This window comes from Acinonyx jubatus, chromosome E3 (genome assembly GCF_027475565.1).
Source record: "Acinonyx jubatus isolate Ajub_Pintada_27869175 chromosome E3, VMU_Ajub_asm_v1.0, whole genome shotgun sequence".
NCBI lineage: Eukaryota > Metazoa > Chordata > Mammalia > Carnivora > Felidae > Acinonyx > Acinonyx jubatus.
Window position 1 is genome coordinate 5291669 of NC_069398.1, and position 24366 is coordinate 5316034.

Here is a 24366-nt window from a genome sequence, read left to right on the forward strand (position 1 = left end):
TATCAGCTTGCGGGGAGGGAGGAGGGTAGCTCTTCAGCCGGGTGAGCTGAAGGCAGGAATGAGATGCCCCAGGGGGCTACCCAGGAGCCCGGGCAAGACAGGCGGCTGGGCCTTATTTAGCCCAGGAGAGATGTCGGCCCCTATACGGGGATGGCCGAGCCTGCGAAGTCAGGCAAGACCCCCTCGGAGCCCCCGGGGGCCGGAGGGGGCCAGCTCGTTCCAAGATGCTGGGCAGAAGATCAGGGAGATGGCTGGCCTGCTGAAGGGCCCTCCAAACAAACGTGGAAGGCGTTGGGGTGTCTGATCCGTTCTCCCCGTATTTCAGAACTTCCAGGCTTTCTACCTCTCCTTCCCGCAGCCAGCCAGCAGCACACGCCCAGGTTGCGTCCCCTTGGGGAGCTGAGGACCCCGGGGCTGACCCCGACCGGGGTGGTCCCAGGGAGGTTTGGGTTTTGAAACCATGAACCGCCACTTTGTCCTGGGTTCCACTCCTGGCGGGTCCTCGATCCCACGATGCCCCGGTTGCCAGGGGTGACATCCCTGCCGTGGTGGTGGGTGGGTGCCCGGTCACGGTCACAGGCACAGTGGGGCACCAGTGGCGGGGAGGGGGGGTCTCTGTGGGGCCATTGGGAGTGCCTGGAGAGGCCGAGAACCACCACATAATAGCGCTCATTGTTCCTGGATCGACAGCTACTTTTTTTTTTTTTTTTTAAGCATAGAGGCCAGAGCCACGAACCACATGGCTTAGTCACGGCCTCTCATTCGGTTCTCTCTCAGGAGCCCGACTGTTGTGCTGAGGTCTTCCAACGGGCCGGTCAGGAAATCAGCCTTTCATCCCGAGAGTCCTCACAGAAGCAACAGGGGGGGTGGGGAGGGAACCCGGTGGCTGAGCCGCGGAGACGCAGACCGACGTTTCAGCCGCATCTTCACAAACGGGCTGGGCTACTGCTTCCGTCTCAAAGCTACCAAATCTGTGCCATGAGCGTAGGGATGTCATCCCTGTTCAAGAAAAGCTGAATGACACTCAACGTGATTTTCTAGACCACTGAGAAAATCTTTATTTACAATAAATTTCAATAAAATTTGCATAAATATATTCCCAACGTACAGCTTTCTCCTCGGATTTCTTCGTGTCGATTTACAAGTCAGCCTGTCCTGTTCTCATCACTCCTTTCGGACGCCGGCGCGGAGCTGATGTTGGGAGGCGGAGGGGCGCTGCCCGGGAGCCGGGGGGGACCTGAAGGCTCGGGGCGGTCGGGGCGGGCCTCTCGCGGGGGAGCGAGCTCTTCCGCTCCGTCCCGGCCCTCCAGCTTCCGCCCCATGGTGGCCACGAGGATCTTGAGCCACGCGTTCTCCGTGAGGAGGTCCTGCGAGGCGTCGGCCAGCTCCTGCAGCCTGCGGGCCAGCTCCTCGAGCTCGCGGGCCTTGCGCTCGGCCAGCGCCCGCAGCTGCTCACTGTGCAGCCGGAGCAGCCCGTGCCGCGCCTCCAGGCTCTGCTTCTGCCGCAGCAGCCGGTGCCCGTCCCTGCGCGCACTCGAGAGCTGGGCCTCCACCTGCCCCTGCGCCCGCTGCAGGGCGCCGATCTCCGCCCTCAGCTTCCGGATCTCTCTCTCCAAGTGGGAGATGTGCCCCTGCTGGAAGACGGCCTCGCTCTGAACACACTCTTTGGTGGGAGGATCAGCCCGGCTCCGAGGGGAAGAAGCCGGGTCCGAGTGATGCAGGATGAACCTCAGCAGATTGGGAAGGGTGATGGGAAGGTCTTCGGGGTACTTCACACTGCGGTCCTTCCTGGAGAGAGAGGGAAAGGAGTCAGAGGGGACAGCCCCGTCAACACGCTCCGTCCGGACGACACTGCCACCGGAGGCCAGGCCGTTGGCTTCCCACCAGGAGACATTCTGAGGATTTTACTTACCGGAAGTCAGCAAGGAAAATGTTATCTGGGCAAAAATGTTTCTACAAGGCGGAGCCTGTCGCCTGTGCTTGTTCTGTAATTAAGGCCGCTTATCTCAACTGCGTGTCTGTTCCCAGGACAAAGAGCTCAGTTTCTGTTAACAACCTTCTAAGCAAGACAAGGAGCTCCCAGGCCCAAGAGGGCACCGGCAGCGTGTGGGCAGAGGGGCCTCTTCGAGCTCTGGGAGGCCCAGTGGCCGGTAAGGAAGGGCGTCCCCGGGCAGGACGTCACCTGTGTCACCCCGTGGCCGTCAAAGTGCTTGGTGAAATGAAGACTGAACACTCAGCCAGATTTCTTCAGCCAGCCGGTAGGACGCATTATTCAGAGCAGGAGTTCTTACCTGGGGGAGACTATAACCCGCCCCCTGCCACGGGCATCTGGCAACATCTGGAGACACTGTTATTAGCAAAATGGGCGAAGTGTCACTCAGGCCCTGACTCCGGTCAAACAGACCCACCAAGGGACTGTGAGAAAGGAAGGCTGCCCCGCCCTGAGAGCACAGAATAAGGAAGCAAAGTGACGTAGGAAGGGGGTTTTCCCCAAAACTCTGTTGCAAGCCCTGATGCAGAAAATTCCTTTTGAGAAGTTATCATTTAACTGCCTGATGACCAAAATGTCTGGCGTGTGTACAGTGACCTGTGTATGCACAATCCGGCCGCACTACATCAGAGCCACCAGCTTGACGCACAAGGTGGGCAAAGAGCAGCTATGTTGTCCTGAAGCAACGGGGGTGAGGCAGGGCCACCTGCCAGGCAGACCTGTAAGGCTGCCGCCCACCGTCGTGAGTGCCCAGCCCGGCGGCCTCTCTGCGCCCCTGCACCCCCTCACCCGTGGAAGGGGTGACGAGAGTGTTGTTGCCCTCACGGGACTGTTGGAAGGAGGGCACGAGTTACCTGAAAGCTGAGCGTTAGCCTAAAATCAATCATACTGTTCTTTCAAAGCCCAACCAGAAACCACTCATTACAAGCTCACGAGCCCTCACCACACACAAAGCCAGGGGCCAAATACCTAAGACAAAAGGTGTTCTACTGATGGGTAGCTCTTTCCCAATGAAATAAGTATCACAGGGAAATTAAAATCGCATATGCCCCATTTTATACCACACTCAGGGAGACTTTCAGGGAAATGGAAAAGTCAAATATTCAGAGTAAATATATAACCACACCCTACTTTAAAACATGGTTTTCTTAACCTCCAGAAGCTTTCTTCGACTGCGCCCTCCCACCCATTCGACGACTACAAATCACCTGGTGCCTGTGGGGCGCAGGCGGGGAAGGATGAGCAGAAGCCGGATCGGCGCCGAGACCCGACTAGGCGGCGCAAACCCGGTCTTGTAGGGCAGAGTACCCAAACTGCCCCGGGAGGGGGCTGCCGAGGGACCGGAGCGTGGGTGGGAGACCTTCACGTGACTGAAAATGACCTCTGTAAGCACGCTATTTCAGAGCAGAGTTCGGGGCGCCATCCCCGTGAGTCTGCCTAACACGCGTGCTAAAGTGCTTTCCCACTTTTTACAAGTAGCAAGGACACAGGTGTGAACAAACTCCCCAGGAAAGAATCATTTCGGAAATGTGGTGGTAAAAGGCCCCGCGGTCCGACTCCCTTCGGAATTCCCTAGGCGTGTGTTCATGTAGCTCTAGCACCTAAAGGGCCAAATAAAAACCTGACCGAGGGTGTAAGGCATCTTCTCCAAAGACGGGGCCTTGCTACTGCGGCCGGGCGGGCTGCTCCTCTCAAGAGGCCCGGTCCTTGCCAGGGCACATGCTAGAATGAACCAGCCCATCCTTGTGACGTCTTCACCCAGGCGCGTGCCACGGCGCCTCGATTCTGAAACGTCACACGCAGTGGTGGCAGGAAGAGCGGCTCTAGGATGCACCTGCACAGGAAAGCCAGCGGGCGCAGGAGGCAGCCCAGGGCATGCCCTGTGGCAGAGGACAAGCCCTTGCATGTGGCTTCTGTTCCAGGACTGTGAAACACGTGCTGGCTGGAGGCAATGTGCACAGCAAACGAGGCACCCCCCCCCATCACCTGGAATCCTCCTCCAAAGTAACTGTCAACATCTTGACACTCCCCTACTTACTGCGCACGTAACCTAGTGTGTGGGCAGGCTGCTCTTATCAAAACGCACATATGCTTTTGCATTCTTTTCACTGAAGATGACGTAAGCACAGTCACCGTGAAAAAGGGATCTCTCCTTTCCTCTCTTGCCAGCGGTCAGCTCACACCCTTTGCCTGTTCATACCCTCTGAGTAACCTGAGCACTCATTCAATCTGGACCAGCTAACGGGGAGCTCACTTCTCTTGCGACTACTCTTTACTTTTAGGAAATAAGGAAAATTCCATTCCAGAGCAGTAATGAGGTTTTTTGGTTTACTAAGCTCTCTGCGTTAACAAAGAGCTGGACATGGGGCGCCTGGGTGGCGCAGTCGGTTAAGCGTCCGACTTCAGCCAGGTCACGATCTCGCGGTCTGTGAGTTCGAGCCCCGCGTCAGGCTCTGGGCTGATGGCTCGGAGCCTGGAGCCTGTTTCCGATTCTGTGTCTCCCTCTCTCTCTGCCCCTCCCCCGTTCATGCTCTGTCTCTCTCTGTCCCCAAAAAAAATAAAAAAAAAAAAAAGAATAAAACAAAGAGCTGGACACTCTTCTCACGTTCAGTATTTACATTCTCGACTTTCCAATACTAAGGGGCCACAGGGGCGCCTGGGCAGCTCAGTCAGTTGAGCGTCTGACTTCGGCTCAGGTCACGATCTCACGGTTCGTGGGTTCCAGTCCCGCGTCGGGCTCTGTGCTGACAGCTCAGAGCCTGAAGCCTGCTGTGGATTCTGTGACTCCCTCTCTCTCTGCTCTTCTCCCACTAGTGCTATCTCAAAAATAAACAAACATTAAAAAAGCTAAAAACAAAACACTAAGGGGCTGCAGGGATCACCAATGCACATCCTCCCATGGACAATCAGGCAACTTTCTACTGCAAGGCACTCCAGCCTGACTCAGTCCCCCAACACACACCCCGTCACCAATTCTCGGTTATCTCTTTCTGTCTCGCTCAAGACATACTCATGCATTCTAGCTGCTGGCACCTGCTGGGTGTTAGGACTTTAATACTTTTCCAAACTATGTTTGAAATTCGAAAACCATGCTTCATTAAACTTCCTGCCCAACATCCATCCCACACAGATGAAACTGCTTTATGGTCCATGATTCCTTGACTGTGCAGCACTTTATTTCTTAGAAGGAAAGAAGCTCATGACAACAGCACAACAGGATGAGTCACGCTCTGTTTTTAGTGCATGATGTGACAGGACCCTACTACCCCAGGAAGTATTCCAGCAAAAATTCCTTGAGATAAAGAGGAAACAACAAGGAAATGATTAGGTATCTATGAGAAATAAAAAGAGAAATAAAAAGTATGGCAGTGGCTGCCGTGAACAGTAAAAGTGAGGGCAGGAAATTAAAACAGGAGACACCACATACATGAAATAAGGACCTCGTTAGAGTAACCTGCAAATGCTTTTTCCCTAAAAAGATACCATCAGAGTCGTGTGACTAGGTCCCTGAGGACCCTTTTGAAAACAAAAGAGAATCTTTTTTTTTAAAAAAAGAGGTCAGAACATCTCGTTTATCAGGCTTTTAAAGGCCAAGAGTTCATTTCCCTTTTAGCAAAACATCCGCACCCAACATTTACTAATTGCCAAGTTAGGCCGTTCGTCCTCCTTGCTTAGGTCCCGTCCCCGCCTGCCGGGCTTTCAGGGAAGTTGCTGTCATCACTGGACTTGGAGTCCGCCTGCACGATGTGAAGAGATCAAGGGGAGAGCCCCGTGGCAGACGTTCACGGAAGTCTGCACACGTGGGGAGAAGGCTCCTTGAATCCCATGAACGGGGTACAGTGAGGAGTCGTCTCCATTTCCAGCTTGCACAGGAGGGACAAGCCGGGCATCAGGAGAACTCAATGGAAAATGACGCACATGAAAGCCTGGGTCAGCCAGGGCCTGACGCCCGGGGGGCTCAAGAGATGAGCTGCTGTCTGGCCCAGGTGAACGTGGCTCTTTGCCATCCATCTCAGCATCCACTGGAGGCTCATAAGACGGAGAAGGCAAACGAGTTCTGACGGCCACATGCACGCTCGTGAAAACACTGTGGGAGGGGTGAAGTTCTTACCAAAAACCACCTCCGACCTCGTGACATGAAAGCCCTTTTACCCCGGGTCCCTGATGGCGCATTTTTTTTTCTTTTTTTTTCCCCTCAATGGAACATTTTTTTAACAATACATTTTATTCAAAATAGTTTAGTAACAGCTAATGATTTGCATTTCATTTCTGTGAAGCACCTTAAACCCTTTTCATTTTCAAAACAATCCCATCTGCCCAAATATTGAGTAAAGATCGAAAACAGTGAAAAAACTTACCTGCTGCAGGGGAAAAATAAGATAGTAGGGAGACGGTCAACCATGAATTCCCAAGGAAGGTCATTCTGAGATACATCAATCCTGACAAAGGCAGAGGGAAAGATGAGAATAAGTAAAAGATCAGCCCAAGACACTCCGACCTCAAACAACTTTCTCCAATAAATGAAGATCCTGGAGCATATTCCGTGGCCATACTGGTCAGGCCCTCTGAGTAAACGTACTACTACTCCAGGTTGGGTGCAGCTCAGGGGACAAGAACTGATGCTTCCAGAACATGCAACTTTCTCCACTTTAACTTACGGAGCAGAAGGGACATGTCCTGAGAGTAAAAATGAACTTTCAAAAGAAAAACACCTCACTGACACCTCAGGAGCAGTCCACGCTCCCCTCACGGGGTCTGGGCAAGCAGTGAAATCCCTGGACTAGCTCTGGAAAAAGGAAATCATTGTGCAAAATACATCAAGCCTCTGAAGATGTAAGAAAACTGGAGAGTAAAGGTGATACTCTATTTTATATTTATATTTTGTAACTCCGGATGGAGGCCACAAAACACGCATCTTCTTAGCAGATTTTAGATTAATTTTCTAATCTGGAAAATGCCACGTGTGCTGAATTACCCAACCTGGGGTTTATTACTGGTGAAGCAGGTAGTGGCCCCTCCTGCAGCCGGCACTCAGCTCCCCCCCAACCTCAGCTGGCAGGCACTGCTCAGATGGAACGAAAAACACAAACAAACAAACAAACAAATAGTAGTCCTCGAAGAAGGGAGCAGACCTTGGAGGGCCACTCGGACAGGTGGTTCGGACATCAATCATCACAAATAATGCATACAAAAGTGGGGACTTTCTGAATCATTAACTTGATAGTAGTTCTCCGAGAATCATGGCCACTGGGCGTCAACCAGCGCCATGCATTCGCCCAAAAGGGTGACCACTATAGAATGGTTTTAAACAACTCAACGGCACTCCCGTCTCTGCCTGGGCGAGCCTACCTGAAACGTCAGAGTTCCGTTTTTTAAACAAGTGGTAGGGCACGCTCTAGCCTATCATCAAATACCGTTTTTCCTCCCGATTTTCACTCCAAAATCATGTAAAATTGAAAGAAAAACACTGTTGTAAGTATCACTCAGAATTCCATTGGGCCAATCGGGCCTTCTTTCTGGGATTCTCATTCAGGCTTGGTGTATATACCCACATGTTGTTAAGAGCAGTATTCATATATTTCAAATGCAATTCTTTTCAATAATTCTACGAAAAACATTGTTCTAATAAATGGGCAAAAATCCCATCAAACGCCCAACTGTAATTTACTTAGCTGTGCTTCTACCATTAGATACAAATAATGCTACAGGGAGTGACTAGCTCATGCTTCTCTGCCAGTCCTAGTTCCTTAATTCCCCAAAGTAAAATTAACTGGGTCAAAAATGTATAACAATTTTTGTGCTTTCTTACAAATGTTGCTAAAATGCCTTCCAAAAAGGTGGCGCCAATTCACTTCTGCTATTAGCTCCATCTCTCTGTGCCAATTTCACTCCATTTTATTAACACAAGATTCTGTCACGTCAAAGCATCTGTTAATAAGTGTAAATGATACTTTGTTATTGTTTTCATTTACATTTATTAGGCTGTAACTTCCACACTTGCTTACTTATACTCTCCTCCTCCGGCCGTGAAAAAGCCTATTCGTGTCTTTTCTTCACACAGGAGTCCCTCTCGGCTGTTTCTCCCCGGACCCCCAATTTGTCACTGCGGTAAAATACACACACAACGTGCCATCCAAACCACTCCTGAGCGCACAGTCTGGTCGTGCAAAGTGCATTCATAATGCCGTGCAGCCGTCCCCACCACCCAACTGCAGAAGCGTTCTGTCATCCTGAAAAACTGGGGAATCTCTACCTGCTGCACAGCCCCCACCCCCGCTCCCCCGGGCACCCACCATCTCCTCTCTGTCTCTGCGAATGTGACTGCCCTGGGTGCCCTGCATATGTGTGATCGCAAAGGATGTGTCCTTTCGTATCTCTGTATCTCACTTTGCACTGACGCCCTCAAGGTCTGTCCACCTCGTAACGGGTTTCAGAATGTGCTTCCTTTTTAAGGCCGAGTAACATTCCACTGTGTGGACTGACCGCATTTTCTTCTCAGCAGCTCCTTAAACCTTTGTCATTTCTCAGGGTCTAGAGTAGGAGCGCCTGACCGGGAAGCCTGGGCCCTCACTTACAGTCTGTGCGACTCTGCGAAAATTACTGCATCTCTCTGTGCCTCGGTCTCCTCCTCGGTAAAAAGAGAGTGACAGCCGCGCCTGCTTCACCGAGTGCGGCGACAATGAGGTCAGAGGATACGTACAAAGAAAACTCTCACGGCGCAGTTTGGCTCTATGCTGCTCAGAGCAGACCCAGCGGGTGAAACAGAGATGCTGTAAAATATACCTATTTTTCTTTCTTTCTTAAGCCTATTTTCCTTATGTCTTTCACTGCACACTTTTCTAGTGCAATCTGTCCATCTTTCTTTAATTATTTTTTTTTAACTGCTTCACTTTGGGAAGTTTCCATCTCTCAAACTAGCAAACTCAATATTCTATGTTCTGTTGTTTTTCCTATGATTTAATCTTTGTACTGAATTCTAATCTGTCTGGAAGGCTGAAATCCAAACACCACCTGCCCCCCCCCCCCCCAACAGCTTAGTACCTATCCAAACAGTCATTTCAGACTTGTCTCTACAAAACAGTGATTTAAAAACGGTTTTGCTGACTACGGAGCCCACATCCGGTACCCACGGAATCACAAAACCAGAACACAAAGGTACCAACCAGCGTTTCTTCCTAATGTGAGGAGTGAGGAGGGAGGCCAGACCTAGCGGAGGGATGTGCTCCGGGTCCCGGGGCTGGCGGGCGGCACGTCAGGACCGCCCCCTTTCACCGGGCCGAGGCCACCGTGCCACGGAGCTCCGTGGGCACCCTTCCCATGGGGTTCCTGGGAGCCGGCCGCTGGCGGGGAGGGGTCAGCGCCGCCCCCACACTCGCCCTCCCGGGAATTCGGTCGGGGCTACACACACTTGGCACCACGGAAGCAACACTCAGAACTCACTGGGAGCATGCGGGTTTCGAGGAGGTTCTGCTCTGGCTTCAAGCTGACAATCAAACTGCACCCAGTCTCACCCAAGGTTTATGAAAAGCGGGCAGGCCCTTGCCAGCCACACGGCTACGCTGTGAGAGCGAAGACGGGCAGAAGGGGCTTCCTTACCGGGCCACGGTGAGAGCGTCCGCCGGCAGGAGGCGAGCTAGCTGGATGAAGACGTGATTGAGGGATGGACAGAAGCCGCACCACTGTGCGTAATAGAGCAGCAACACGTCCTGGGGGAAGGGAAGACGGTGGTTACAAAGGGTGCACGCGTGTCCCGACCGTGCCCGGAACCCAGCGGGCATTCAGGAGCTGCTGCTTACTGCTCCCCTGCCAGGGAATATCTCCAGCTTCACATCGTTCCAATTCTGTGCTTTCTTAAGGACTTTCTGCGGTGAGAGAAGCGTCGGGTAACGCGTATGTCGTGCAGGGAGACCGTCCCGCGACTGACCTGGGCCTTATCAAAACCCAGCCTTCGCCCCGACGCCCGCAGCTTCGGCAGCTACCTCACCAGGGGGAGGTGGCTGGATTTGTGCCCCTCCGACTCCGTACCTGTTTTTGAAGGACCACTTCCCAAAAGGTATCAGTTGTCACTTCAGTGATTAAATGCTGAGGAGGGAACTGGGCAGAATCACTTCCAATAAGGTGCCTTTTCAAGGGACTGTAGAGAACGCTGAAGTTTTGAATAAAAGACTCTAAAAATAAAGAGAAAATGAGATCAGCTCTTGGCGAAGTACAGGGGGAGTAGCTGGCCTACTTTACACTCTGCATGTAAAAGCTGGGATGGCTTCACAGGCTGGCACTCTGAACACCTCGCCCACAGGGAGCGCCCTGAACGAGGCTGCCCGGGGCGGGGGGGGGGGGGGGAGGCACTAGGTTCAGCTCTGAGTGCGACCTCGGCAGACAGTAATCTAGCTACCAAAACACCACGCGGAGTCACAGGCTCTAGGATTTACAGGTCAGGAGTTCTCTTTTTTCCTAACGGGGCTGGTCCCCAAACAGACACCCGATCGACATGCCACCACCCCGAAGAGACTTCAACCTACAACGCTCAGACCTTTAGACAGCACTACAGATGCGGCTAACTCCACAAGGTACTGGAAGGTGACAGGCGTTTAATACTTGAGGCGGGGAGCTGTGGTTTTTGTTTCCTTTGTTCAAGTCCTTCAAGTTTCTTTCTTCAAAGTGTAGGAAAAATAAACTCAATTATATTTCGTGGAAAATCCCATAAGGCTCACAAATAATCCAAAAACCTAACTTGAACCAACAGCTTTCCCCTCCCACTGCCTTCAGACTCCTTGGCACCTGTCTAGAGCAGCACTGATCGGCGGGTCCCTTCTTTCTCTCTCTCCTCTCTCCATTTTGAGGTCCTAACGAATAGTGAGTGACACTTTCCACAGAGGGAGGAGGAAGTGAAGGATGTCCTGTGCATACTAAAGAGAACTCATTATCTGCATCTGAATAACTTACTTGGCTATGTTTCTGAAACATAAAACCAAAAATTATCTCCTAATGTGAATGAAACCTCAATTCTGAAACTGCCCCAGAAACAGCCGACTTAACAGTCAACTCTCCAAACCAGCGAGACACCGGTACTTTTTCACAAGGACCCTTACAAATTTTGTCACCAACTCCAGGACAAAGAGCTGAGCTACATGTACATTTCAGAGCAGATACAGAAGAGGAAAAGAAATTACGGGGCGCCTGGGTGGCTCAGTTGGTCAAGCGTCTGCCTTCGGCTCAGGTCATGATCTCATGGTTCGCGGGTTCAAGCCCCAGAGAGGGCTCTCTGCTGTGCGTGCAGAGCCCGCTCCAGATCTTCTGTCCCCCTTTCTCCCTGCCCCTCCCCTGCTTGTGCACTCTATCTCTGAAAGGAAGAAAGGAAGGAGGGAGGGAGGGAGGGAGGGAGGGAGGGAGGGAGGGAGGGAAGGGAGAGGAAAATAAATCTGAAAAAGGCTTCTTTCAGATTACCCTCAAGTTCAAATTGAACACATTATGAGCTCATTGAATGCTTGTGTATTACTGAACATAATTCGGGAAAGTCCAATAAACACTTCAAAAATACAGGCTTGTTTCACTTTAGAAAAACTCAGAACACCAAAACGTAACTTTAGAAAACACCAATCAGGAGTAATTTACAGTAACGATAGAGAATGCAATTCATAAAGCGATAGGTCACAGGTTCCTTTAAACACTCGGGAGCTTCATGTTTATAATGCAGACCTTGACACAGGACAAGAATCACCATTTACATGAGCCTTTCCAAAGGTGGCCATTGTAAGAAACAAGCTTCGCCTGGGCTTAAAAGAAGACAGCTAAAAGGACTGTTATTTAGGGGGCTTGGAGTTTCCTTTTGCTTTCATACCCTCTAAAACTTGGATAAGAAAGGTTTCCCTCTCTACCAAATTGCTCCTGCCTCCATCTGGCAAACGCTGGCTTCCCCCACATTTCCAGTGAGGCTGAACTAACACGGCTTTTGAATTCTCACTTCCTCGTGTGGACATCAAGGATGTCAGCAGAGCCCCGGGAACAGGACAGCTGGTGTTCCTTACAGCCGCTGCCACCGCCGAGCCCCGAGGTCGAGCTCCCGGACGCTTTCCCAGAATGGGCCTTACCCACTCCGCCCCCAAAAGTGGTTTCTGCTGGTCTGCAATGTGACACGTGTTTGTGACAGTCTAGGCACCCAAGGTCACAGCAGCATTTCTCAAGGAGGTACAAACAGCGGCAGAACAAATTAGGTCTGGCGGCCTGGAAATTTCTACATCCAAACCCGTGGGCCAAAAGGGAGGACAGGCTGCTGTGCGGGTTCAGTGCCTTCTGTCTCAGCTCCTCTAGAAGGGACCCCGCTGTCCGGGCTCAAATTCCTCAGCCCCCGGGATGCTCCCACCCCATGCAGCTCACTCCACCTCCAAACAGGACAGGGACCGCCAATTTGCAACGCGGACTTCTACCCACCCCCCAAGGGGCTGCATGAGAAACTTAGCCACAATTTGCAGTCAGGAAGTTTCCGGTCCACTTAACAGACAAAACCAGCTTCTCTTAAAACTATGACCAAGCGCAGTCTAAAGAATTCAAATGAGCTAAAGAGCTGACATCACCCATGACCAAGGGTACTGCCATCCCCGGAGGCAAGTTCCCAGTGTGAGGTTAAGGGATCCTTTTTACGCCTGGGGAAGGGAGGCGCCCACGGTACCTAGGGTGAACTTCCTAAGAGCTTCTTTTGGATCCAGGACATAGTGAGACTCTTCTCTCACATCGACAATCGTGGCAAATTCCTTCACCCGGGTGGCGCTCGGAGCCCCCAGCCTCTCTGCATACAACCAAAATAAATTCGAATCCAAAAGGTAGATGTTCAGGGTCTTGTTGGTTCTGCAGCTCAGGCCTGTGACGTTCGTGCTGCTCGCGTCCACCTCAGGAAAGAGATAGTCGTTCTCCTCAATGTGAGGAAGGGAGCCCGGGGTCTCAACATGGCATTTCTCCTCCAGGGAAGAAAACGCAACGGCCGGGGTTTCAAAGACACCTTGCGCAGAATCCACGAAGCCCGTCGCGGCCCTGTTTATCGTCCTGCAACATGCAGTGTAGTAGCTGAAAGGGCTGTAGGAGCTCAGGAAGTTGCTGCACTCCACGCTGTGGGACACCACGTGATAAAAGGTCTGTTCCTTGAGGTAGAAAGAATCCAGAGCCGCCGCCATCTCAAAAAAGCTGCACTGCGGCACGCCGGCCGAGCTGGGCCTGAGGCCCACCATGGTCTGGTAGACGCACAGCTCACAGACGTTGTGGGTCCTGGAGACGGGGCGCCACTGGGGCAGCACCACGGTGTTGCAGCAGGGGGACGCCGCTATCGGCGACGGGTCCGGCAGCTGGGCAGGGGGCTCGGGCGCCAGAGACCGGAACAGCGGGGCGTCCACTCGCCGCAGGTGCTGAAGGAGCCGCTCGACCACCTGGTCCCCGTGACAGTTGTTGTACTCCAAGGCCACTTCGGTGATCTGAAACACAGGGCGGAGCTCGTGAGAGGCGCAGCGAGGGCCGAGGGGCGACCCCGCAGCCGTCAGGCCTGGAAAGCATTGGAGTGTGAGTCACAAGGAGCCCCGGCCGGACGCGTCGCCCCGAACAGGAAGCTGCCACACCAAAAGCCTGAATCAAGAGGCTCGGGGTCTCTTTCAGAACACGCACCTCTATCGACAGGGAACCACCCGTGCAGAGAAGGGGCCGGAGAGGCAGACGTCTCCGTCCAGCACAGGACCAGCGTGAAGCTCGCCCCTTGACGTGCATCCGGGCCGTCGAGGGACCAGCAACAGGTTTTAAATCTCAACGCCCAGGGGAGCGCCTTTTCCTTCACACCTCTGCCCCTCTCCATACAAAGGATGTCTTCCTTCTTCACCTCCACTAAGTCTAAAAACTTCCCAAACACCTGAGTAGATCAAAGTATTTCAAGGCATAGGGGTTTCCAAATAAACCCACACCTCACAGGAGGCTCTGAATTCAACCTGCTCCAAACCATTCACCAGGTTTGGATCAAATTTGAATTTGGATCAAATTTGCCAGTTAGTTAAAAGGTGTAAAGTCACTCAGGACTTTGTTTCATTAAGGTAGGGGGTGTGTGTGTGTGTGTGTGTGTGTGTGTGTGTGTGTGTACACGGACGTGTGTAGAACCATTTAATGAGTGCTTTTCCAATTTCAAAAAAAATCTACAAATTTTATATATGGTATTTACAGACAATGTTAACTCAAGACATAGGCAATCATACAGAAAAATACCCTGAATAATTCTTGGGCATAAAAAAAAAGATCATTTTAGATGATAAACCAGTGTTTCACTTTCTTCCCCATACAAAAACCTCTCAACCCTTTCTGGATAAGGCTCTGAGAGCACACCGGACTAACCAAGTCAAGCCTACATGATCCATAAAGGGCCCAGCGACCCGCCGGCCCCATCTGAGGACTGCTTTGCACTCAAAGACACAACAGATCACTACTCCTAGCCATGCCCCCAGCCCCCAGAAAAACCCCACAAAAATTCAAGTATTTACAAAGTCCAAGTAGGAGCATACTAAGGGCAAGATTCCTGAAAACGCATTTTTCCTCCTCTCTTTTCACGACATTGCTCATAAGCAAAGCAGCCACGTAAAGGATGCTTTTATATTATTTATTATTTCATTAAAAAAATATTTTTTGACACTTATTCATTTTTGAGAGAAAGAGACAGAGTGCAAGTCGGGGAGGGGCAGAGGGAGGGAAGACAGAGAATCCAAAGCAGGCTCCAGGCACTGAGCTGTCAGCACCAGAGGCTGATGCGGGGCTCAAACCCACGAACCTCGAGATCATGACCTGAGCCAAAGTCAGAGCCTCCAGGTGCCCCAATTTCTTCCAACTGAAGAAAATATCTTGGGGGCACCTGGGTGGCTCAGTCAGCTGAGTGTCTGACTTTGGCTCAGGTCATGATCTCACAGTTCCTGAGTTGGAGCCCCGTGTTGTGCTCACTGCTGTCAGCTGGGAACCTGCTTGAGATCCTCTGTCCCCCTCTGTCTGCCCCTCCCCTGCTCGCTCTGTCTCTCTCAAAAACAAACAATGAAAATAAAAGAAAGAAAATACTCTGTGTAGAGTAATGCTCTTAAAAAGTGAGGAATTCTTACTTTTCTCCTGTAAACTGAACTGGTTTTTACTCTTCTATTACTTTGACACAACAGGCGGCTTTACACGTGAATCGCTTCATGTCCTATTTAATTTCGCATGAACGAATAAGGAAAATGTGACAAATAACCTGAAATGTCTGTGCTATAAATGCCTGCCTCCATTTTCTTTAATCAGATAAATGTTCAAGTCCCAATAAGACAACCGTGACTTTGCTTATCGGACTCCCGTGCCGTGAATGCCTCAAAGCAGTGCTGTTCAAGCTGAAAACAAGTCACCGGGTCTTTTGACAAGCACACTGAGATGTCTCAGGACCCCTCTAGGACTCTCTCTAGACACACAAGGGGGTCAGCGGCCTGACGCCGTGTGCGGCCCATGCCGTGTCCTCCGGAGCCGGGAGCGTGTGCGAGCAGCTGCTGGTCCTGGACCGGGCCTCGCAGTGCAACGACCACACGGCCACCCGCCCATGAACCCCCCGCCACGCCCCCCACCCCAAAGCCCCGATTCTACCGCCCTCGCCGTATGCTGCCTCCCTGCGCTCAACAGCCCGTAAGCTTCCTCAACCGTCTGCCACATCCCCACCACCATCCAAGTCGAGCATTTTACATCTTCCCACTTTCCTGGAAAACGTCGATAATGGTAACACACGGTTCTGCTGACACCTCTCCTTGGTCAGTGAGGCTCCGATGGCCACGATTAATCCTGAAGTCCTCAAAGCAGCCCCCAAGGGCCTCTCCTCATCAGGCTTTAACTCTGTGTCTCTCCAGCCAGCCCTTTATGGGGGTCACCACCCGCACTACATCCGAACACTGGACCCGCAGCAACTTCCCTACCTCCACCCACCCAGAAACTCTGTCCCAAATGCCTGCCCCTTCCGAAGCCTCTCCCAGCCTCAGCCCCGCCCAGCCCAGCCCCCAGCTTCCTGGGACGGAGCCCTGTCTCCTCCAATTCCCCCCAATCCAAACCTGGGGCTGACCTTCCTGTGCCTTGAATTACAAAGAGCAAGCTCGTGCTGCCCTACGGCACAAGCCTCTGGGACCATGAGAGCAAGGCTGTGTCTTCTCCATCCTTCTCCCCACGGCTCCCTGACATAGTGCTCAATAAACATTTGCTAAATTGATCTAAAACAAAGAGGGAAATGTACTGCACAGAGCACTCTGCTTGGCTAAGGAGTCCATAATACTGCTAGGATGCCATCTCGTTTTCAACAACCCCTCAGCCATACGCTGATGTTACGGGAATCCACTCACCTTGCGGGGACACTCTGAGCCTTGAGGAAAGGAGCCACAGGCAAACTCTGATAATACAAGGCGGCCTGGCCGCAGATGGAGGAAGTGGGGGAGAGAAGGGAAAAAGGCAGAAAACCAAGTGCCTTCCCACCAAGGGCCAAAATCCAACCACGACCCCCTGAACAGAGGAACTGGGCTCTGGTCACAGACCACCACCCCATCCAGGACCCTGGTTTGCCCAAACCAGACAAGAATAGAATTCTCCAGAAAGAAATTTTAAAAGCTGAAGCAAAGATCCAAAACCAGAGCTAACATCTTGGTTAAAAATCCCATCTCTCCTACAAAGAGCCTTCAGGCTCTTATTAGATGCAGTGAAGGCCGAGTAATTTGGGAGAAAGTCTCAGTCCATAAAATATCTGAGCCAGTGAAGGTTGTCTGAAGAATTAAGTCTTATTACATCAAGTCCTCCCTAATCAGAGGAGAAGAAACAAACCGATTTCATTTCTCTCCTCTCTTCCACTAAGCCAGGGTAGCAGCAGGAATAACAATGTTCATAAAGAGGCCCCCAGAGTGGCAAAGTCAGGGGTCTGGCTGGGCAAGAACCCCATCTCGCCGTCGCCTCCAGGCAGACCATCAGGCTCACATGGAAGGGCTCAGGGAGAGGCGGTGTCTGGTTAGCCCCGCCAGGGCCACACTGGCTGTCTGAAATTGGTTCTGGCCAATGAAGGGATCCTTGAGGGAAGGGAAAAATAAAACCCCACAGTAAATCCAATTTAGCAATCCCAGGCGCTCCCCGGTTATTGTCATTACTCTCTTTAAGTGCCTCCAAATGACCCATGTAGAAAATAAACTGACATCCAGAGAGAGTGAGAGCTCGAGACGAAACCAGAGAGGCAGGAGGAGGGGCAGGGACTCCTGACAGCGGCTGTCTCTGGGAACCGCTCTGGTTACCCACACGACAGGAAGGGCTCAGAGAAACAAGGGGGCCAGTGTCACCACTCCACTCGGGCTGCTGGCTGAGGACGGCCAGGGCTTGCGGTCGGGCATCCCCGAGGCCACACCCGCCCGTGCCGCTGGCCAGCCCCTCTATCCCACTCCCTGAACCGGTCATCACAGAAGAGCGACACCTGGTCCTTCCCCGGCCAGGCGCGGTTCGGTGTGGCTGTCCCCGCCGACTCCCCCAGACCCCAGCAGCTGTCGGTGTGGCCACAGACGCTGCGGCGGACCCTGTCCTGGGCACGGACGGACGGACGGACGGAGGGAGTATCGCCACGGAAACGCGGAGAACCCTCGGAACGTGGAACGTGGAGCGAGACGTCCAAGTTCACGAGGTTCTCCTGCTCCTTACAGGGTGTCTTTGAACATGACGACTCTTACCTCATCTATTAAAGGGTGGCTTTCAGCTAAAGGATTGAAAGGCAGAAACACAAGCAGCGCCGGGCCCTTCTTCAGCTCGTTGTTCAGCAGGAGGCTCTTGCCGCCGTGTGGACGCAACCAGCGGAGGAGCGCCTCTCGGTTCTCCAGGGCCCACTTGTGGATGTTCTCCGCCGTGTAGTTGACGGCCTCCCTGGGAAAGACCTGTGGAGGGCGACACAGGGTAGACGCGGGGCCGGCCCCCCGTGGCCCCCACCGCCCCACCACTGCCCGGGGGCAGACGGGAGATGCGGGGACAGGACCTGCCCCCGCTCCTCCAGACGCAGCGGCGCCTACCAAGTGCTTGGGAAAAGCAAAAAGTGGCTGCGAGAAGGGATGTTCCCATCACAGATGCCTCCTGCTCCCTTCAGACAGACCCAGCCATGAGCAAAGAACTCTCCCTGTCTGCCTCTGGCAACAAGGACCTCTTCTGCCCTGGCCAAGGGGACCTATTTCATTTGACTGGGTTCTTATAGAAGCATCAATGGATGAATCAGAGAAATTATCAAGTCAAGGAGCCTTTAGATTTTTACACTGCTTCCTCGAAAATCGGCTCGTAGGGCGGAAGCAGACCCTCCACTCGGGCAGAGGCTCGCATCTGTTCTGGTCACCTGTACCCCCCAGGGACTAGAAGAACAAATACTTGAATGAATCTGTGAATGACCTAGAACTTGTATCGGGCCACAGATCACACTTAACGTGTACGGAATGAAGCAAAGAGACACTTAGATTTTTTGCTTTTTTTTCCTGAAACAACCAAAGAACATCAACGTAAAATTATTTCTGAAATTCCAACGAGATGAATCACTGGGTTTCAAACAAAACTGCCGCCCCCCCCAAAGTGCTTTGGAGGGCTCCACGAAACAAGATATTTTGTACTCTCCAAAGCAGAGACTTTGCCTCGTGACGAAGACGTCCACGGCTATTTTAGAAAACCGGTGTCCCAGGAATACTTCATTTGATAAGAGGAATTCTGCTGTTCAACCAACCAACCAACCTTAGAGACTACAGACCTGATCAGTAAAACCCACTGGATCTGTCAGCGCCGTTCTCACAGCCCTACCTTCTCTTCTCTATTTTAAGTTCCTTGCTCAGCGCCCTCCCCTGTGAATGCACCCGCCCTGTGCTGGCTCTACGAGGAGGATGGAGAAGAAGGGCACACAGCGAAAGCAGAGCAAGTCAGAAGCTTAGACAGAGGCATGAGGAGAGCGGGAGAGAAACCACCACCACAGTGACTCTCCAAGTGGGACGGCGGGAGGTTGAGAAAACATATCCAAACGTCACATATGCATTTCTATTTGGAAAACGCAAAAATACATTGGACTCTGGGAACAGGAACTACAAGAAATAAAGCACAGCATCTGGGCTAGGAGGGACCTGCAGAAGCCAGGGGGACTGGCCACCAAGGGGGCACCCTGGAGAGGGCCTAAAGGCGCCCCCAGAGGCATAAGACTTGCACGCTGGGCTAAGGGGAGCGCAGGTTCAACGGGCTGCGTACGGAGGGTACAGAGACACTGGCCTTCACTCCACCTGTCAATCAGTGACCCTGTCAATGAAGTCAGAGACAGAAAATACTTAAGAAAAATCAACTCTTGGTGATGGGACTGAGGATGCAACAATAAATTAAGCAGAGGCACACGACTAAGCAGGATACATACAGGTCAAAAGCTCAGAAATAGCTGAGTTGGGGCCGGTCCAGCAAAAAAGCAAGTGAAATCAGGGAACAAAGACGACAATGGAGAACTGAGGTGCTCGGGTGAGAAGCCATCAACTTCTCAGTGTGACTTAACGAGAACTTCAAAACCCCTTTCATCAGCTAAGGAGAAAAGTGTATCATGTTACTACTCCTGACCAATGGCACAAATGAACAACCAACATCGTCGTCGCCTGATGGAAGCTTAACCTCTGAAGACATGGGCCCAGAGCAACAGCTCTCCAACAGATTATGCCTGCAGTTGCATCCGAGGAGGAAAACTAATGAGGCCAGGCCCAAACCAAAGAATATAAACAAAGAATTTCTCGATGTTACATTCGAGAGCCCTCTAACGCCTGGGTTCGTAAGTGGGGACAAGGGCTCCAGAGTGGGGTTGCAGAAACCCTAAGTTTGCATATAAAATCATGTTCGCTTTCCTAGGGAGAGTGCCCAGAGATTTTATCCAATTCTCAAAGAAGTCTGTGACCTAAATAAGGTTAAGAACCACTGCACTAATATAAATGTGATTTCAAAATACTTACAAGTGATGTGTTGAAATGTCTATGTAAATACACACTTCCAGAGTGTACTAAGGATACCAGTTTCGCAAGATGTTTATTTGTGATAACCCCAAATCGTACTGTTCCTAGGTAATCTGAAACAGAAAATTTTCCTTTATTAAAGAAAAAGCCTATGCCTTAAAACCACCACAAAACCCAATCATCAAGTCTTGACGCACAAATTCCCCAGAGCAAAGCTCTTTCTGGTCACCTAGCCTAGAAGAGGAGGAGGAGGAGCTGGAGAAATCTCCTCCAGAAACAGACCTCACGTCTACTCCTGAGTAACGTCTCTGATCATCACCCGCACGCTGTCTCCCTGCGACGACCTGATCTCATCGCCGGCTACCTGGTTCCCCTCACTCATTAGCCCCACTGGAGAGCCCAGGCGCATGATGCTCTGTCTGGATACTTCCACGGCTGGCCTCTCGTCATTCAGATGTCAACTCCAGCCCCACCTGCTCCGAGAAGCCTTCCCTGACCACCCCGCCTCAATGCAAACATTTAGAGGATGAAGTCCGTAACGGAAAACTGGGGCTTCCTCCCCGACTCACGTAGATGCTCTACCAGTACTCCAGTGCTTTTTTTATAGCACTTATTAACATCTACAGAATCTGGTTGATTTATTTTTCTCTTCTTCAGTCCAGCTTCCTCGGAACTTCTGTGAAATTAGGAATCTTGTTTATAGCTATTACCCCAGTACCTGTAGTGGTGCCTAGGCATATTAAGAGCTCAAAACATATGGGTTAAATGAATGAACCTAGCATGAACAAAGAACTCATACAAATTAATAATAAGAAGAAAGCAATTAAAAATGGGCAAACCAAAGGAAAAAATGTAAAAGGCTTAGAAGTACATGAAGACACACTCAACTTCCCTATTTCAGAGGAAAGCCCATTAGAACAAAATACCCCCTTTTCCCCTCCAACTGCCCCAAACTTGAGACAACGGGAAGTACCAAGCACAGTGAGCTGTAGAGAGATGATACTCGGATACAACGCTGGTGGGAAACGGTGACACGGCAGCTGCTCGGGAGCACAAGCAGCTGCACCTGTCACAGGGAGGTGCGGACACAGGCTGCAGCCCTACTGCTTCTCTGCACACGTGCACCAAGAGGCACACGAAGGACAGTCACCAGGAAGTACTCTGCAGATGTGAAAAACAATGGGGCAGGGCTGTCCACACAATGCGAACATTTTTTAAAGCCATATGTGAGTGAAAAAGCAAGCTCAAGAAAGATAAAGTGTACCTCTTCATTTAAAAGGTTGGCTCGGTTGGTTAAGCGTCTGACTCTTGGTTTCGGCTCAGGTCATGATCTCTTGATTCATGAGATCGAGCCCCACTTTGGGCTCGGCGCTGGCAGCGCAGAGCCTCCTGGGGATTCTCTCCCTCCTTCTCTGCCCCTCCCCCACTCGTGCTGTCTCTCTCTCAGAATACAAAAAATAACTCACACCTGATGGAACAATATACGTTTGTTTCTTACAGGCACATGTGTTCAGAAAAGTATAAAGCCTCCAAAAAGTAAGAAAAATAGTTGTGGCCGGGGGGTGGGGGCGGGGGGAAGAGATCAAAGAAAGTATAAGCTTTCTTTCCCTCAAGGGGTACACACAGCATTTGTGTGCCTAAAAATTGACTACAATATCTAGTATTCGTGGAGAGCTAGCGGATAAGACGATGTAGGAAAAGGTACATTCTTTCCTATCCCCTTTCTGCTTTATTAGATGTGAAGTAAGACATTGGTTTAACTTTAAATGTTACCAAGTTATACCCAAGCAGCCAAAATATAAAAATATTAAGGTACTGACCACACCAAGCTTCCAGCTTAACCCCACTCCCTGGCAGAGGTGCCCTCTTCCCCTCAGACAAGGTGTGACCAGCAGGGAGGAAGCAGGAACAGCAATCTCTGAGGCCACGTTGGACCATCTATCTTTCCCCCAAATCTGAGGAGTTTAAAATAGCACAAAACCGGGGCGCCTGGGTGGCTCAGTCGGTTCAGCGTCCGACTTCAGCTCAGGTCATGATCTCATGGCCCGTGAGTTCGAGCCCCACGCCAGGCTCTCTGCTGTGGGTGCAGAGCCTGCTTCAGATCCTGTCCCTCCCTCTCTGCCCCTCCCCCACTTGCACATGCACTCTCTCTAAAAAATAAACCAACATTAAAAAATAATAACAAAAACACAAAACGGCACAAAACCAAAGAAACACCAGAAGAATAAGTCACAAGTGACAGAGATTGGTTATGTGTGGAAGGAAGGGGGGCCAGGACGGGAAAGGAAAGGAAATGGGTTCCGGAGAACAGGGGTGAGGCAGCCTGGTCCTGCTCAGAGACCTTTGTGTATCGGACCCTTGGAACCAGAGCATGGTTCACCCTTCACATACTCAGAAACGAAAATCATTAAATTGACCACTACGTGCGGGAGCCCAATGTGGAATACAAGCACTAACAAATAAACGTAACTGTCACTCCATGGTGGAGGGGGTAGGGGTGGAGAGTTAAGAAGTGAGTCACTGACACAGTGTCCTGACCAAGCACTGTAAATCTAAAGACTGAGAGCCAGGATTCTCAGGGTGGGTGGACGAAGTTTGACACTAACAGAAGAGCGCTCTACTCTGGTGTGAGACTGGAATCAGAAGGAATTTTGATAAACTTACAGCTTTTCACACATACATGCGTGCACACACACACACGTAACAGAAACAGAACTACAAACATATACATACATGTGGGTATAAATACATAGATGTCCTAACTCTACCTGCTGAAAAGGCCTAAAAGTTATGACACCTCATACCAAAGAGCACACCCAACACCCAGATCTTGGTTTCTAAATGCCATTCTTCAATAAAAGAAACCAGGGCTCCCTGGAGAAGAAGCTAATTCCAGAGCTGAGGCAAGGAGAGTACAAAAGGAGATTGAAACGTTTTGTGTCACAATAAAAATGTGCTCATAAAAAGAATGAAACTTGTTCAAAGGACACAGGAGCGAACCCAAGACACTCCTAAAGGTGGAACCTGCAACTATCTGAGCAACAAAATAAACAATGACCACTATCCCTGAAAAGCGTCAAGGTCATACAAGACAAGGAAAGACTAAGGAGATGTCACAGGTTGGAGGAGACGGAGAAAAAAGAATTAAAAGTGATGTGGAATCCAAGATTGGATACTGGAACAGAAAAAAAACATCAGTGAAAACATGGGAAAAATGCAAATGAGCTCTGCGGTTCAGTCAATGATACTGGGTGGCCTGGGTGGCTCAGTCGGTTAAGTGTTGGACTTCGGCTCAGGTCAGGATCTCATGGTTTGTGGGCTCGATCCCCGTGTCGGGCTCTACGCTGACAGCTCAGAGCCTGGAGCCTACTTTCGGAGTCTGTGTCTCCCTCTGTCTCTGCCCCTCCCCTGCTTGCGCGCGTTCTCTTTCTCAAAAATAAACATTAAAAATTTTTTTGAATAAAAAATATAATAATAATAATAATAATAACCATACCAATGTTATGTTCTTAATTCTGGCCCAAGCACCTTTATAACAAATGGTTACATAATATGTGAACAATGGGGGAAGCGAGGTGAAGGTAGAAATTTGAGGAACTCCCTGTCCTATTTCTGCAACTTTTCTACAAGTACAAAATTGGCTCAAAATCAGAATTTTAAAAAATGGCACAGCAGGTAAGCTCAGATGCCAATCTGTCAGAAGAAAAAGCAGGACGTAAGAGAGGGTATGAACTGATGGAAGACGCCACCCTCTAGGAGAAGGCTAAATCTTGGTCGATGCCCACAGCTAAGAAGACAAGAAGGAAAGGAAGGAGGCAGCCAGTGACGAAGTTCATTTGAAAGTCTGCCAATGTCAGCAACATGGTTTATTGGAGCAGAGGAATAATAAGGGACAGCCTGCCCCGTAAGTTGAAAAGGCCCATTCAAAAACCTGTTTAACTGCACTAAAAAGAATGCACAGCCTGCCTGCCTGCACACAGCAGATTCTCGCACGTCCGAACATATCACAATTTCAAAATTTTATTTTTCACACATAGAGAGATCTACGAAAATCACACGTCTATTTTAAGTTCCTGCATATAGCGGAAATCTTGCTAGAAGAAGCAGCTTAAATTTGCACTCTCATGTGTACAAGGAGTACTTGAATTAGCAGGGGAAGTTTATAGCGTAAGAAAGACACAAAAAAATAACACTTCTTATCTCTATGCCCAGAACATTTTCTGTTAAGCAGGGCCCCAAGGCTTTCTACAGTAGGGAATCTCTGTCATTTATAAAGTGAGTAATTTCAGGGGTTCCGAGGTGGTTCAGTCGGTGAAGTGTCTGACTTTGGCCCAGGTCATATCTCACAGTTGAGGGGATCGAGCCCAAAGTTGGGCTCTGTGATGACAGCATGGA

At 50.8% G+C, this 24366-nt stretch overlaps 1 protein-coding gene across 3 annotated transcripts in view; it reads right to left on the minus strand.

Moving 5' to 3' along the window:
- Positions 1–1033: 1033 nt before the first annotated feature.
- TXNDC11 (thioredoxin domain containing 11) overlaps positions 1034–24366 on the minus strand; it is a 59813-nt gene continuing 36480 nt past the window's right edge. For 2 of the 3 annotated variants that reach the window (XM_027043234.2, XM_027043235.2), the window contains 7 exons: positions 19972–20084; positions 17701–17901; positions 12657–13449; positions 10016–10158; positions 9587–9696; positions 6349–6429; positions 1034–1788 (listed from right to left, as the gene is read on the minus strand). In XM_027043234.2, the coding sequence (XP_026899035.2) occupies positions 1146–1788; positions 6349–6429; positions 9587–9696; positions 10016–10158; positions 12657–13449; positions 17701–17901; positions 19972–20084 (2084 nt within the window). In that variant the 3' untranslated portion in view covers positions 1034–1145. Of the gene's footprint in view, positions 1789–5540; positions 6078–6348; positions 6430–9586; positions 9697–10015; positions 10159–12656; positions 13450–17700; positions 17902–19971; positions 20085–24366 lie in introns of those variants that run through there. The other variant, XM_053213450.1, reaches the window with a different exon arrangement.